Genomic DNA, 12,364 nt, shown 5'->3' with positions numbered 1-12,364 from the left:
TAATTAGGAGTTGTTGATGAACACATAATGGAGAAACAGTGAGCAAATTGATTTAGTGGAAAGGAGAGAGGGCGAGAGGAACAACGATCGATCAGCAGCCACGAGTGTCCAACGAATTTTTTTCCGACCAGGTTTGGATGTGGAGGACAAGAGACAATGAGCGAGAGACAATCTGATGAATAAACTATAATCCATTCTATTAATAAGTTTATGAAAAGAGATGACTTTTAAGGCCAATGACGGTTATGCCGTTTATGTAAAGCGGCGCCATTGAAAAGCTATGAATTGGTGACCATTGCTCAAAGGGAAGATGACGTCATAGTTTTATCTAAAACAAAATCTTATACGTTAAATTCAAAACATACTACACCTTTGGATCTTTATTTTTTTTTCCTATAAAAAAGGAATGACGTCAGAGGTTTAGAAAAAACGGATTTGATATAATAGCAAACTGAATTTTAGAATCTGCTGGTGTCATCTTTTTGTATAGGAAAAAAAAGAAGAAGATCTAACGTTTCAGATTGATTTGGTATTCAATCCAAGGGTTCTGTTTTCTTTAGGTGATGTCATCTATTTAAAAAATAGAACTTAGTCCAATGGTTGAAAGTGCATACTTTTTAATCTAAAGGTTGAGATTAGACTTACCTTTTGTTTTAAAGAAGACGACGCTACCAAGCTTCGTGTCTGTTAATGAAGCACTGCGTCCGATGAAGTTGTGACCCTTGGTTTGCATCTCTTCCTCTGTTTAATAACCAGTTAACTATTTCTATTTTTCTCATATTCTTATAATTCCTGATTTCTGATCCATTTTTTTATTTCTTCCCAAATCATTCACTACAAGAAATCTTCGTTCACTCCAGGGACAATTACCCAGAACTTCTATCGTCGGAAAGATTCTGATGGGGTTTATGATCACTTTCCGAGAATACATGAATTACGTCTGAATCTCGGTGTTTTCTCAAAAACATATTGTCAATATCTTGCCGCATACAAAATAAATTTCAATGAACTGGGTATCGTACGTAATGTTCTAAGAAATTATTGTCGGTAATACCTCAGAACAATCAGTGCTCTGACAATGGATTATATTCTCGGGGAAACCTTAGAAAAGTGGACGAAATGTTGTCGGAGTTTTATGTCAGAAATTACCGATAACTGATGGTTTATGTCAGAAAATTTATGTATATAATCGTTCATGTGGATCGGAAAAGAAAAATTGAGAGAATACATATGAAGATTTGCAGAAAAATGGTTTTTACAACTGAGAGTAGAAAGCTTGAAGACAACGAACCCTTACAGTAGATGGGTTTTAAAGCGAGGCAGCCATCCTAGAATGCACTTTCATAGATTCTTCTCATCAATGAAGAAGATGAGATGAATCACGTGATGTCTGATAAATAAATTAAGAGATGTGTCTTTTCATTATAATTTTATTCATGACTGTTTATTGTACATTTTTGTTCATAATAGTTTTTTGGTACCTTTTAGTTTATAACTGTTCTTATTTTTAAAATTGTATTCCAGTTAATTCTAAGAAATGTGTCTTTTCATTATAGTTTTACTCATGAATGTTCATTGTATATTTTTGTTCATAACAGTTTTTGGTGTCTTTTAGTTTATAACTGCTTTCAATTTTTATAGTTTTTTTTGCAACAATATTTCTTCTTAATCATGTTTTTTTCAATTCTATTAATTTTGTTTTCGTGTGTTTACTTACGTCACCCAAAACATTACACAAATAAAATGTTGATGTGTATAATTGTATCAATCATACGTAAGTACTATTTAACTTTTCCACAAGTATTATATCAAGCATAAAAAGGGTAGAATTGTGTATTATACCTTTTCGCTTATAATTATTTTTGTTTATTAAATCTGTATTTCTTTGTTTTTATATATATGCAATGTTTTTAGAGATTTAAGTGAACAAATACAACCATTTAAATGAATTGTTGCGATTGTTTGGATGAATATTTGCAACTATTTAAATGAACCATTATAATCTTTGATGGTTAACCATTACAAGTTTTGATGTTCAACCATTGCAACATTTGGTGATCAACCATTGCAATTTTTGGTGGTTAACCATTGCTATATTTGATCTATATATATAAATATATATATATATATATATAATTGTGAGCAATGAAAAAGCACAACAAAAAGAAACATTAAAACAAAGAAAGGAAGAGAGATTCACTATTCCAAAGGAACATAAAAGTTCTTTTTAGAATCCCATATAAACCTCGAAAATTTCTGTTTGTATCTCTTGTATCTTAGCCTAAAAGAAAAAAGGAAATTTAGTTGTCTCATCTTACAAAAGTATTTAGTGTAACCTAAGGCTTGACAAGGGTCAAAATACTCTTTAGGACAAGTTCTTTAACCTTTAAATGTTAATCAATTATATTGTAAACGACTCTAAATTTATGATGAAATTTTGATGGTAAAATTTATTGTCATTTTAGAGGTGCATGTGTTGCAAAGGTTTTATTATAAAGAGATGAAGAATGGCAAGTTACAATGAAAAACACATCACTTTGGGATACACCGTATATGTCATCAATTATATTATATTATTAGTTCACTGCAAAGTTATAAACCTATTAAACTATGAAGCTCATATTTAAAATAGCTTACTATGACATGGAGTTCCAGATTTTTTTTTCAACTTTCTCTAATTTATTAATTTTATTTTAAATTCTAGCGACGAATTTGAATTGTTAAATTTTTTCCATTTAACTGTAGTTTCTAAATTATTAGATACATAATTTATTATTTTAATTAAAGAAATCAAACATTAGCAACTGCATGTGAATTTTAGAACTGAAAAGCAAAAATAAAATAAAAACACACAAATGTTATTAGAGATTTTTTTCACCATGTATTTTTGGTGTTTAGGTATCTGGCAGGCTTATTTAGATTTTTTTTTTAAGACTCTTAAAATATATATTTCAAAATCTCGTCTTATAAATAAAAAATTGTATTATACTCCCTCTGTTTCAATATACTTGAAGGTTTAGAGAAGTTTTGTTGTTTCATAATATATGAAGTTTGCACAAATCTACGTAACTTTAACTTTATCAAAAAGTATGTAACCAATTGAATTTTTTTTATTTTTAATATAATTAAATAAACTAATTTTATATTGTAATTTAATGATGTTTTTGTTAAAAAAATAGTTTTTCTTAATATTTATGCATTGGAGTACAACATCAAGTAATAAGAAACAGAGGGAGTACTGTTTTCAATAATTCAACATTACAAGAAAATGTTTTGAAGAGTTGTATCACTTTCTCAAAAACAAATCGTTTGTATATTTATCTATGCATACTCTATTGATAATATTAAACCAAAAATAGATTTAGCAGACTGGATCTTTTTATCACAGTTTCATATCTTTTATTTACAATTAATTTTTAATAATTTAAATTTTTTTTAAATTTGTCCTTTCATTTTTAACTATATTAATTATATAAATATTTTTAAATGTTGACTTCCATTTACTATTATTTTTTGGTTCTAAACATTTTTATATATTATTGTTAATATAGTTTTCCTCCGCGACATCGCGGGGGTTCCATTCCTAGTTATGATAGTGGTAATTGCATATCTGGCTTCAATATCAAGCTTTTGGTACATTTGGCCATTCACTTTAGAAAGTGAAAACATCAAATAAAGTCGAGTTATATACATTTTTTTTTCATTAATGTATCTTCAATCAAATATATGGTAACAATTAGTTAAAGATGTTGTGTTAGGCATTAGCCTCATATAGAGCCAACCCGAGACTGGGTGATAACTCATGCAGGTTTGTATACACAAAAGATGCAAGCTGTTCTGTTTCACAATTTCAGCAATGAATAGTGACAACTAGCCTAAAAGTTGTGCAAGTAAGTTCAATGCTAAAGATGTTACTGTGCGAAGAATCTTTGCTCACTTTTTGGAGTTATGATGTGATGGCCTGTTCTAGTTAAGACAACTTGCTAAAATATAACTGGTCATTAGGTTCGTTATGTCTCTAGTGTTGTCACTGTGTGACTCTGGTTTAAACTGGTTCTTGATTTAGATCGATCTACGGATACGTGCATGTCAACTTTAGTTTTTTTTTTTTTTGCATGTCAACTTTCAAAGATATTGATAATGTTCATCTATAGTTATTAGTCCTTAAACTTCTAATCTCTTCAGATCAAAACATGATAGAATTATTCTGGTTCAACCTTTTTTTTAAACTAAAATTGCGGTTCAACTTTCTTCCTCCCAAAGATTAACATATTATGGTTAGCATCTTATGATATATATATAAAATTTTTTACCCAAGAAACAAATTCTATTATGACCGCAAATTCAATTTACATATTATATCAAGGCTGGAATATTTAATTAATCTATAATATATCATACCTTTTTTATATAAATAAGAGTCTGAAATGCAAGCTTGATACAAAATATGTTCACTTGTTCAAGTAAACAAGAGCAGATCGACATGCTAGCCATAATTAACTTCATTATTGTAGAAGTTATAGTAAAATAGATCAATTCACGTGAGCAACGGATCGTCACATAAATCATGGAAATATAATCCAATAATATTGGTGAACTAATATATTTATCAAACTTTGGATAACTACACCTAAGAGATCTCCTAGAAAGAAGGAGTGAAGCTGTCGACCAAATAAATTCAACTTCAATTTGGATAAGAAAAGTTAAAACTTAAAATCAACCTGATGTATATCTTTCTAATTATAGTTTATAGTAAAAATTCACTAAACTAACATTATCCCAAAAGTTATCTTCCTCCTCATCCTTAGCCTATATAAACACCACAACAACTATATTTTCAGTTATCCATTTCTGGATACTCAACTTCTACACACAAAACTATCAAACATCACTTAAATCCTGAGTTTTTGGATCAAATGGGTGTCTCAAGTATTATTTCTGTGATGTTATTGCTTGTACTAATCAATTTAGGCAATAATATCAAAGGAATTGACGCTTTTCATCAAGTTTATGAAAAATTGCAGTCTCAGTCAGTTGAGTCAGTGAATCATCTTCACAGATCCGCTTTTCACTTTCAACCTCCAAAGCATTGGATTAACGGTACATTGATGATCTGTCCCTCTTCATATATAATTTATGAAATTGGATTAACGGTACATTGATGATCTGTCCCTCTTCATATATAATTTATGAAAGCATTTGTTTCCTTAGATGTATGTTTATAACGAATTTGGCTTTGATGCTTAGTTTTTAGGTTTTTTTTTTTTTTTTTTTCTTGTTCTGGTATTAGGGTTAATTTCCACTACGACGTTATTTGCATAGCCAGATTAAAAACTCTTCATTTTCTTTCAAATCCAATATTTGCATGTTATACTAAAACCGGTGTTTCAATGAACGAAACAATTTTTTTTATCTGAAACAAACAAAAGTTCCCGTATTCTTTAGGAAGGAAACTTCCCTCCGTTATTATATTCCCTAACAATCCATGTATTGATATATATATGCGTGTGTGTGTTTTGAGAAAAGGGTTATGGGGTATAAATCTAAACCTATTTATTTATGTAAGTTCTAACGGAAAAAAATGTGTTAGTATTAAAGTCTTAATTAGCTTTAGAAAATTCATATGCACCAAAAGAAACATATCATATATCACGTGAGAACGCAGCCATGCTTATTTTTGTATAAAATGTATGCTTTATAGTTATCTGTGATTGTGTGGCCATGTGTTTCTGTAAATATATCTTTTTGCCAAAAGGGAAATTCTGTCTCTGAGTGAAGATAACCATTATTATCTAGTAATAAGTAACTATAACTACCAAGATACGGCACTTCGTATAATATATATTTTGTTGCACTTTATCCTCCTTTATTCACATTTTCTTAATTTCATCTACAAGTTGTGTTCTACCAAAGACTTTCATGTGATTCTATTGTATCGTATATCCTCTTATCTTATCTAGTTTCTTTAAAAATCTAAATTTTGATGACTTGACTAACCTTTGTTTTCGTGTGTGTTTCCATGTGGCATTCTCGACCATCCCAATAGATCCAAATGGTGAGTTTATCAGATAAGTACTTGTATAATTCTATATATTCTTATGTTAATTGTAGTGCATTGTTATTATATGTAAAAATAATCTTAATCTAGGTGTTTCTGGAACGCAGGTCCATTGTACTACAAAGGTTTCTACCATCTCTTCTACCAATATAACACCAAAGGTGCAGTTTGGGGTAATATTGTGTGGGCGCATTCGGTTTCAAAAGACTTGGTGAATTGGGAGGCTCTTGAACATGCCATCTATCCCTCCAAATGGTTCGACATCAAAGGTACATGGTCCGGTTCAATAACACTCGTACCGGGAAAAGGACCGGTTATCCTCTATACCGGCATTAACCAAAACGAAACTCAAATCCAAAACTATGCAATACCGGAGGATCCCTCGGACCCATACCTAAGAAAATGGATTAAACCAGATGATAATCCGGTTGCAGTGCCAGATTATACCATGAATGGTTCAGACTTTCGTGACCCAACCACGGCCTGGTTCTCCAAAGATGGACATTGGAGAACCGTCGTGGGGTCAAGAAGAAAGCATAGAGGAATCGGATATATCTACAGAAGCAAAGATTTTAAGCATTGGGTCAAAGCTAAGCACCCTATCCACTCCAAAGAATCCACCGGTATGTGGGAATGTCCTGACTTCTTCCCGGTTTCCACAACCGATTTTGAGAACGGTTTGGACTTAGATTACGCCGGTCCAAACGCTAAGCACGTGTTGAAAGTTAGCTTGGACATGACACGGTACGAGTATTACACGCTTGGCAAATACTATCCTAACAAGGACCGTTATGTACCAAACGGTGAATCGCCAGATGGTTGGGACGGTTTAAGATTTGATTACGGTAACTTCTATGCCTCCAAGACATTCTTTGACTACAAAAAGAACAGAAGAATCTTGTGGGGTTGGGCTAATGAATCTGACACCGTTGAAGATGATATATCCAAGGGCTGGGCTGGTCTTCAGGTTATATATCTTAACTAAACTAATAATTAATTTGATTAATTTTCAATATTGTAACAATTATTCAATAATTATAGGTAATTCCAAGAACGGTGCTTCTTGACTCAACAAACAAGAATCAACTAGTGTTTTGGCCTATTGAAGAAATAGAGTCATTAAGAAGTAGTTATGTCCGAATGAACAACAAAGACATCAAGATGGGTCAACGCTTAGAAGTCAAAGGAATCACTCCTGCCCAGGCCGATGTGGAAGTGACATTCAACGTTGGAAGTCTAGAGAAAGCTGAGCCATTCGACCCGAGCTACACATACAAGCCGTTAGATTTGTGTAGAGTGAAAGGCTCGAACGTGACAGGTAGTGTTGGACCTTTTGGTCTGATCACATTAGCCACTCCTGATCTGGAAGAGTACACTCCTGTCTTCTTTAGAGTCTTCAAAGGCACTTCCATAAATAAGCCTAAGGTCCTCATGTGCTCCGATGCTAGACCGTACGTTTCCATAACCATCTATATCATTAATTAACATCCTATATATATAGTATGCTTTCATTTAAAGATTCTAACATTAATGTAACATATCGGTCTAGTTCGTCCTTAAAGCAAGACAGGGGTCCACTCAAACAAGATAGGATGTATAAGCCACCATTTGCTGGTTTTGTGGATGTTGACCTAACTGATGGAAGGATCTCTCTAAGGAGTTTGGTATGTATAATAAGAATTTTTCGTATATTTATAGTTTGTTTATGTAAATGTAATGTAACATAAAATTGAATTATGAATTTACAGATTGACCATTCGGTAGTAGAGAGCTTTGGAGCGTTAGGGAAGACAGTGATAACGTCAAGAGTGTATCCGATAAAAGCAGTGAAAGAGAATGCACATTTGTATGTGTTTAATAATGGAACACAAACTGTGAACGTAGAGAGTCTTGATGCTTGGAGCATGGAGAGGCCTTTGGAGATGAATAATGGAGCTACTTAATTATAGATCCTTTAGCGTTGGTTAAAATAGAGAAAATTTGGAGCTTCCTGTTTAGCAATTTGATTAGAGAAGTCTATGCTTTATATATGGACGTCTTGTACCTTTCTACTAATCACAATAAAAATAATTTTAGAATGCAAACTAACAAGAATCTTTCAAAGTGTTTTAAAAGGCCCAAGACGCTTATATATGATAGTAGTAGATGAGAACTTATAAATGCAATGATATTTGGATTGAAGTAGAAACTGTAAAAGAACAACATGAACAACGACACACTTAAGCCAATCATTAAAATACAAAACAATGAACTTGAGAAGTAAAAGAAAAAAAGTTCTAAGCCAAAACTCCTAAAATCTCTAATAATTAGATTTTTTCGGAGATTGTAGCCAAGACTTTTAATATTTTTGTTCAGATTTCAACAGTGAGTTGTTTCAACAAGTCCATTGATCGAGTGTTATGTTGTACAATCTCAAATGACCACAGTTAAAATATACGTGGTCAACTACAGCATGATGGCTATGACACGGATGCCGTAAATTACTTGTGCTGTATGTTTTGCTATGGTTTCAAAAATGTTATCCTATAAGAAAATTAAGGCATGCCTTTGTTTCCTCTAGGATTAAAATACATCACAGTTTCGAATATTATATAAAAGCCAAAGAGAATCAGAATCACTAGTGAAAAATCCACAGAAACGTGTTTGTGTCAAAACAAAAGAGATGAAACACATAAAACATAACACAGATAAACGAGCCTCCGGTGAAAAAAACAAATCACTTGATCTTCTTCTTGGGCCTCAACTGCAAAAAACAGAATCAGAAATCAATACCTCATCACAAAAACACAACTAAAAATAGTAAAGCAAAGAATCAAAAAAGAGAGGGAAGCAAAAACCTGGTTGCTGTGACCACACTTCTTCTTCCTGCAGTTCACAGCCCTTGGGTGCAGACGAGCGTAACACCTAAAAACAAAGATATAATAAGCTCTCACCATGAGACACAAAATCACATAAAAGAAACCACTTTATCCACAAGAACAGAGGTGTTAAAGTGTTAACGCTTATTAAGATACAAAAGAGCTAAGTTCATGGGTTCACAAAAATGATCAACACAACATCACTCAATTCATCGAAACAAAGAAAGAGGTAGGAGTGATGAGCTTACTTGCGGCAGATCATCTTGTCTTGATTGTACTTACGAGCCAAAGCCATCAAAGACGGCTCAATGATACCTCCCCTCAGCCTCAGGACAAGATGCAGAGTCGACTCTGTTTACAATCCCGAAAAAAACAGAGCACTGAATTAATAACATACAATCATTCGTAAAAGTAATCAAAACTAAGATAAGCGTTTTAAAAACCTTTCTGGATGTTGTAGTCAGCCAGGGTACGACCATCTTCAAGCTGCTTTCCGGCGAATATCAACCTCTGCTGATCCGGAGGGATTCCTGAAAACAGAGCAAACCGGATCAATAAAAGAAAATGACTTTCAAAGAGATAAGAACGAGAGTAAAGGTACCTTCTTTGTCCTGGATCTTGGCCTTGACATTGTCGATGGTGTCGCTGCTCTCCACCTCGAGGGTGATGGTCTTGCCCGTTAGCGTTTTCACGAATATCTGCATCTTCTCCGCCGCAAGAGCCTCGAAATAACTGAGTTTGCTTTGAAGAGTAATGTTTATAGTTTGTCCTCCATTTCTAGGGTTTTGATGTTGATTATTTGGATGGGCCTTTAATGCTAAAGCCCATTAACTTATGGACAAGACGCTGGATGAATGTTTGGGGTAAATATGTCAAACGATGCTTTAGCGACTCGATTTACATGGTAACCTTAACCATTCTTGTTACTTGTAGATATCTACTAGCTTTCAAATTTTTTTTTTCATTTTTACAAGAAGTTGTTAACTCAATGGTGCGTACCTTGTTGTCTTTAAGAATAGAGCCTGAAGTAGTATTGCTTTCTTACAAATTTACAATATGTTACTAGTCAGACGGTATGCTCCCCTCAAAGATACGTTGGATGCTTTGAGAACTTTTTGGTGAAGAAGACATGAAACCATAGGTCTTGGTTTGTCCGCATAGAAAATATTGGGTACTTGCACATGACAACTACAAGTCCAAATAACTCAACTGACAATTTATTCATGTCTTTGTACCAATCATGAGCTCACCATTCAACAGAATGGCAAACACTAACAGAAATTGAAGAGTACTTGCAAATGGCTGGTGTTAAACCGATACTTTGTCTCACTAATTCAGAGATGAAAATTATGGCATTTAAAAATAACAATTGAAGTCATTCGCGAATGCGACTAATCATAGAAGAAATATGTTGTTCCACAATTAACTAAAAGCATTCAACTTCGAAACTCTTTCAGAAAACTCAAAAAAAACATTGTTCTGACAAAATGAAATAAAGAGCAAAGAAAAAGCCAAAAACTCAGAGCCTCCTTCCTCTTCTACCACCCTTTCTGCGGGTACTATCCGTTGGGATCGGAGTAACATCCTCTGCAACAAAAACAAGAACCACAATGTTAGAAATGCTCAAGACACATTAAACCAATTCTCACTTGAGTTTAGGTTTATGCAACTTACCAATGCGGCCAATTTTCATGCCAGAACGGGCAAGAGCTCTAAGAGCGGACTGAGCACCAGGACCAGGGGTCTTGGTCTTGTTTCCACCGGTGGCACGGAGCTTCACGTGCATAGCGGTGATTCCAAGCTCCTTGCAACGCTGAGCAACATCTTGAGCAGCAAGCATAGCTGCGTACGGTGAGGACTCATCCCTGTCAGCTTTCACCTTCATTCCACCTAACCCAGCCAAAACAAAACATTACACCTATTAATCGTATTCACACAAAGAGTGGTACTCAAGAGACTTAAGTAACATCATTATAAATCAAACCGATGCTTACCAGTGATACGGACAAGAGTTTCACGTCCAGACAAATCAGTAACGTGCTGCAAAAAAAAAAAAAAAGTAAATCAGATACAATGCAAGCTTCCTATACACTAGTGAGAGAGAGCTATACAATGAAAGTGTCGTTGAAGGAAGCGAAGATGTGGACAACACCGAAGACTTGCTCTCCATCACGAACAGCTGGTCCAAGAGTCACTGTCTCTTCCTTTGGCTCTCTCGTCTTTCTCCTCGACTACACAACACAACACAACGCTATACTTTATTACTATACATAGAATCACAGCACTATAGTCATTCATCAAAGATCATAACTTCCAATTAACACAAAACGAAACTCTTCTGGTCAAATCTGAGAGACGAAGCTTACCATGTTTTAGGGCAAGAAACGGATGTGAAAGATCGTCTTTCTTCCTGTAGTTGCGCCGCCGATGCAGAGATTTGGCAAGAGGGAGAGAAGATGGCGAAATCAGATAGCGATTTTATATTAGGGTTTATGACTTCTCTGAGTGAGCTCGATAAGCCCTTTCCAAATAGGTTTTGGGCCAAATCTTAACTATTGGGTCAGCCCAATGTGTAGAAGCAGATGAATCACTCGCTTGTTGATACCTAGGTAACGGCGTCGTTTTCATGATTTGAAATATTAAAAAAAAAATGTTGACAGCTGTGGGATTTGAACCCACGCCCTTTCGGACCAGAGCCTAAATCTGGCGCCTTAGACCACTCGGCCAAACTATCAGATGTAACTGAAAATGTGTGGAAGTGTGTAGTTTTATGAGACTCGAGCAAGTTCAACAACTCTTTTTAAATTCTCTTAGGATCTGCAAAAGGAATAAAAGAAAATATGGAGTGAAAATAATCCAATCCTACTCCGTAGAATTATGAGGATACCGTTATAAAAAATCTTAATGACAACGATTACAGTTTTATTACCATGTCATTGATCATTTATTGATTACTTTTTTTCAATAAATCATCCAAAAATCAGATGACATATACTAATAATTGACTACGGATTATGGCTAGGGTTTTGGGCGACGACCAAGGCGATTTTCAGATCTGAGCCTTCTCTGACAAGGCGTAGGATCTAGAGCTTTACGACGACTATAGGAGAGAGGGAGACTACTCCACACTCCTCTCGTCCTAGGTTTCCTGCCCCTTGCAGTGCTTTTTTGTTTTTTTGTAAACAGATCCTTGACTACCGTGAGCATCAAGAAAACTAGCTTTTGACGGTTTGTTTTTGATAACTCAAACTCTCCCCTTTACTAGGGCGCTGCTGTATTGGTACGGGCGGCTACGATGTACCGTACTAGGAACGAAAGATCAAAGGCTGAAAACTCCCGACATGTCCGGAGACGCTTTCAAGAGGAGGAGGAGATCATAAAAGTCCCGGAGTTTGACTATACAGACCTAGTTGAAAAATACAAACTCTCCCTTGTGGGGAGAATGTTT

The 12,364-nt window shown here is 34.4% G+C and overlaps 3 protein-coding genes and 1 non-coding gene across 4 annotated transcripts; 1 reads left to right on the top strand and 3 right to left on the bottom strand.

Moving 5' to 3' along the window:
- Positions 1 to 4,881: 4,881 nt before the first annotated feature.
- Positions 4,882 to 8,000, top strand: LOC106385410 (beta-fructofuranosidase, insoluble isoenzyme CWINV4-like; the record flags this gene model as incomplete). Its single annotated transcript, NM_001315553.1, is given in 6 exon segments — positions 4,882 to 5,100; positions 6,047 to 6,055; positions 6,166 to 7,025; positions 7,100 to 7,509; positions 7,608 to 7,722; positions 7,807 to 8,000. Coding segments are annotated over 6 exon segments (1,772 nt in total), but the record flags the coding sequence as incomplete, so codon positions are not given.
- A 645-nt stretch (positions 8,001 to 8,645) lies between these two features.
- On the bottom strand, positions 8,646 to 9,697 carry LOC106391302 (ubiquitin-60S ribosomal protein L40). Its single transcript, XM_013831920.3, has 5 exons — positions 9,518 to 9,697; positions 9,360 to 9,446; positions 9,165 to 9,267; positions 8,896 to 8,962; positions 8,646 to 8,801 (listed from the first exon to the last, which is right to left on the bottom strand). The coding sequence occupies exons 1-5, from the start codon at positions 9,618 to 9,620 to the stop codon at positions 8,775 to 8,777; spliced, it is 387 nt and encodes a 128-aa protein (XP_013687374.1). The 5' UTR covers positions 9,621 to 9,697; the 3' UTR covers positions 8,646 to 8,774.
- Positions 9,698 to 10,279: 582 nt separating this feature from the next.
- Positions 10,280 to 11,418, bottom strand: LOC106391301 (40S ribosomal protein S14-2). Its single transcript, XM_013831919.3, has 5 exons — positions 11,283 to 11,418; positions 11,028 to 11,147; positions 10,911 to 10,956; positions 10,591 to 10,806; positions 10,280 to 10,503 (listed from the first exon to the last, which is right to left on the bottom strand). Exons 1-5 carry the CDS (start codon positions 11,283 to 11,285, stop codon positions 10,436 to 10,438), a joined length of 453 nt encoding a protein of 150 aa, XP_013687373.1. The 5' UTR covers positions 11,286 to 11,418; the 3' UTR covers positions 10,280 to 10,435.
- A 152-nt stretch (positions 11,419 to 11,570) lies between these two features.
- Positions 11,571 to 11,650, bottom strand: TRNAL-UAG. Its single transcript has one exon. It is a non-coding gene; the product is annotated as a tRNA-Leu (tRNA).
- Between the last annotated feature and the right edge of the window lie 714 nt (positions 11,651 to 12,364).

The sequence above is a fragment of the Brassica napus genome, chromosome A3 (genome assembly GCF_020379485.1).
Source record: "Brassica napus cultivar Da-Ae chromosome A3, Da-Ae, whole genome shotgun sequence".
NCBI classification, from domain to species: domain Eukaryota; kingdom Viridiplantae; phylum Streptophyta; class Magnoliopsida; order Brassicales; family Brassicaceae; genus Brassica; species Brassica napus.
The sequence above is the reverse complement of the archived record's forward strand: the minus strand, read 5'-3'. Positions and strand labels throughout refer to the sequence as shown.

Excerpts from the sequence above, each read along its gene's own strand:
- LOC106391301 (XM_013831919.3), bottom strand. Across the intron at positions 10,807-10,910 it reads AACTCTTGTCCGTATCACTG|GTGGAATGAAGGTGAAAGCT; the intron begins GTAAGCATCGGT and ends TGGCTGGGTTAG. Across the intron at positions 10,504-10,590 it reads CATGAAAATTGGCCGCATTG|AGGATGTTACTCCGATCCCA; the intron begins GTAAGTTGCATA and ends TTTTTGTTGCAG.
- LOC106391302 (XM_013831920.3), bottom strand. The coding sequence starts at position 9,620 with ATGCAGATATTCGTGAAAACGCTAACGGGCAAGACCATCACCCTCGAG. Across the intron at positions 9,447-9,517 it reads CAAGATCCAGGACAAAGAAG|GAATCCCTCCGGATCAGCAG; the intron begins GTACCTTTACTC and ends CTCTGTTTTCAG. Across the intron at positions 9,268-9,359 it reads TGACTACAACATCCAGAAAG|AGTCGACTCTGCATCTTGTC; the intron begins GTTTTTAAAACG and ends GATTGTAAACAG.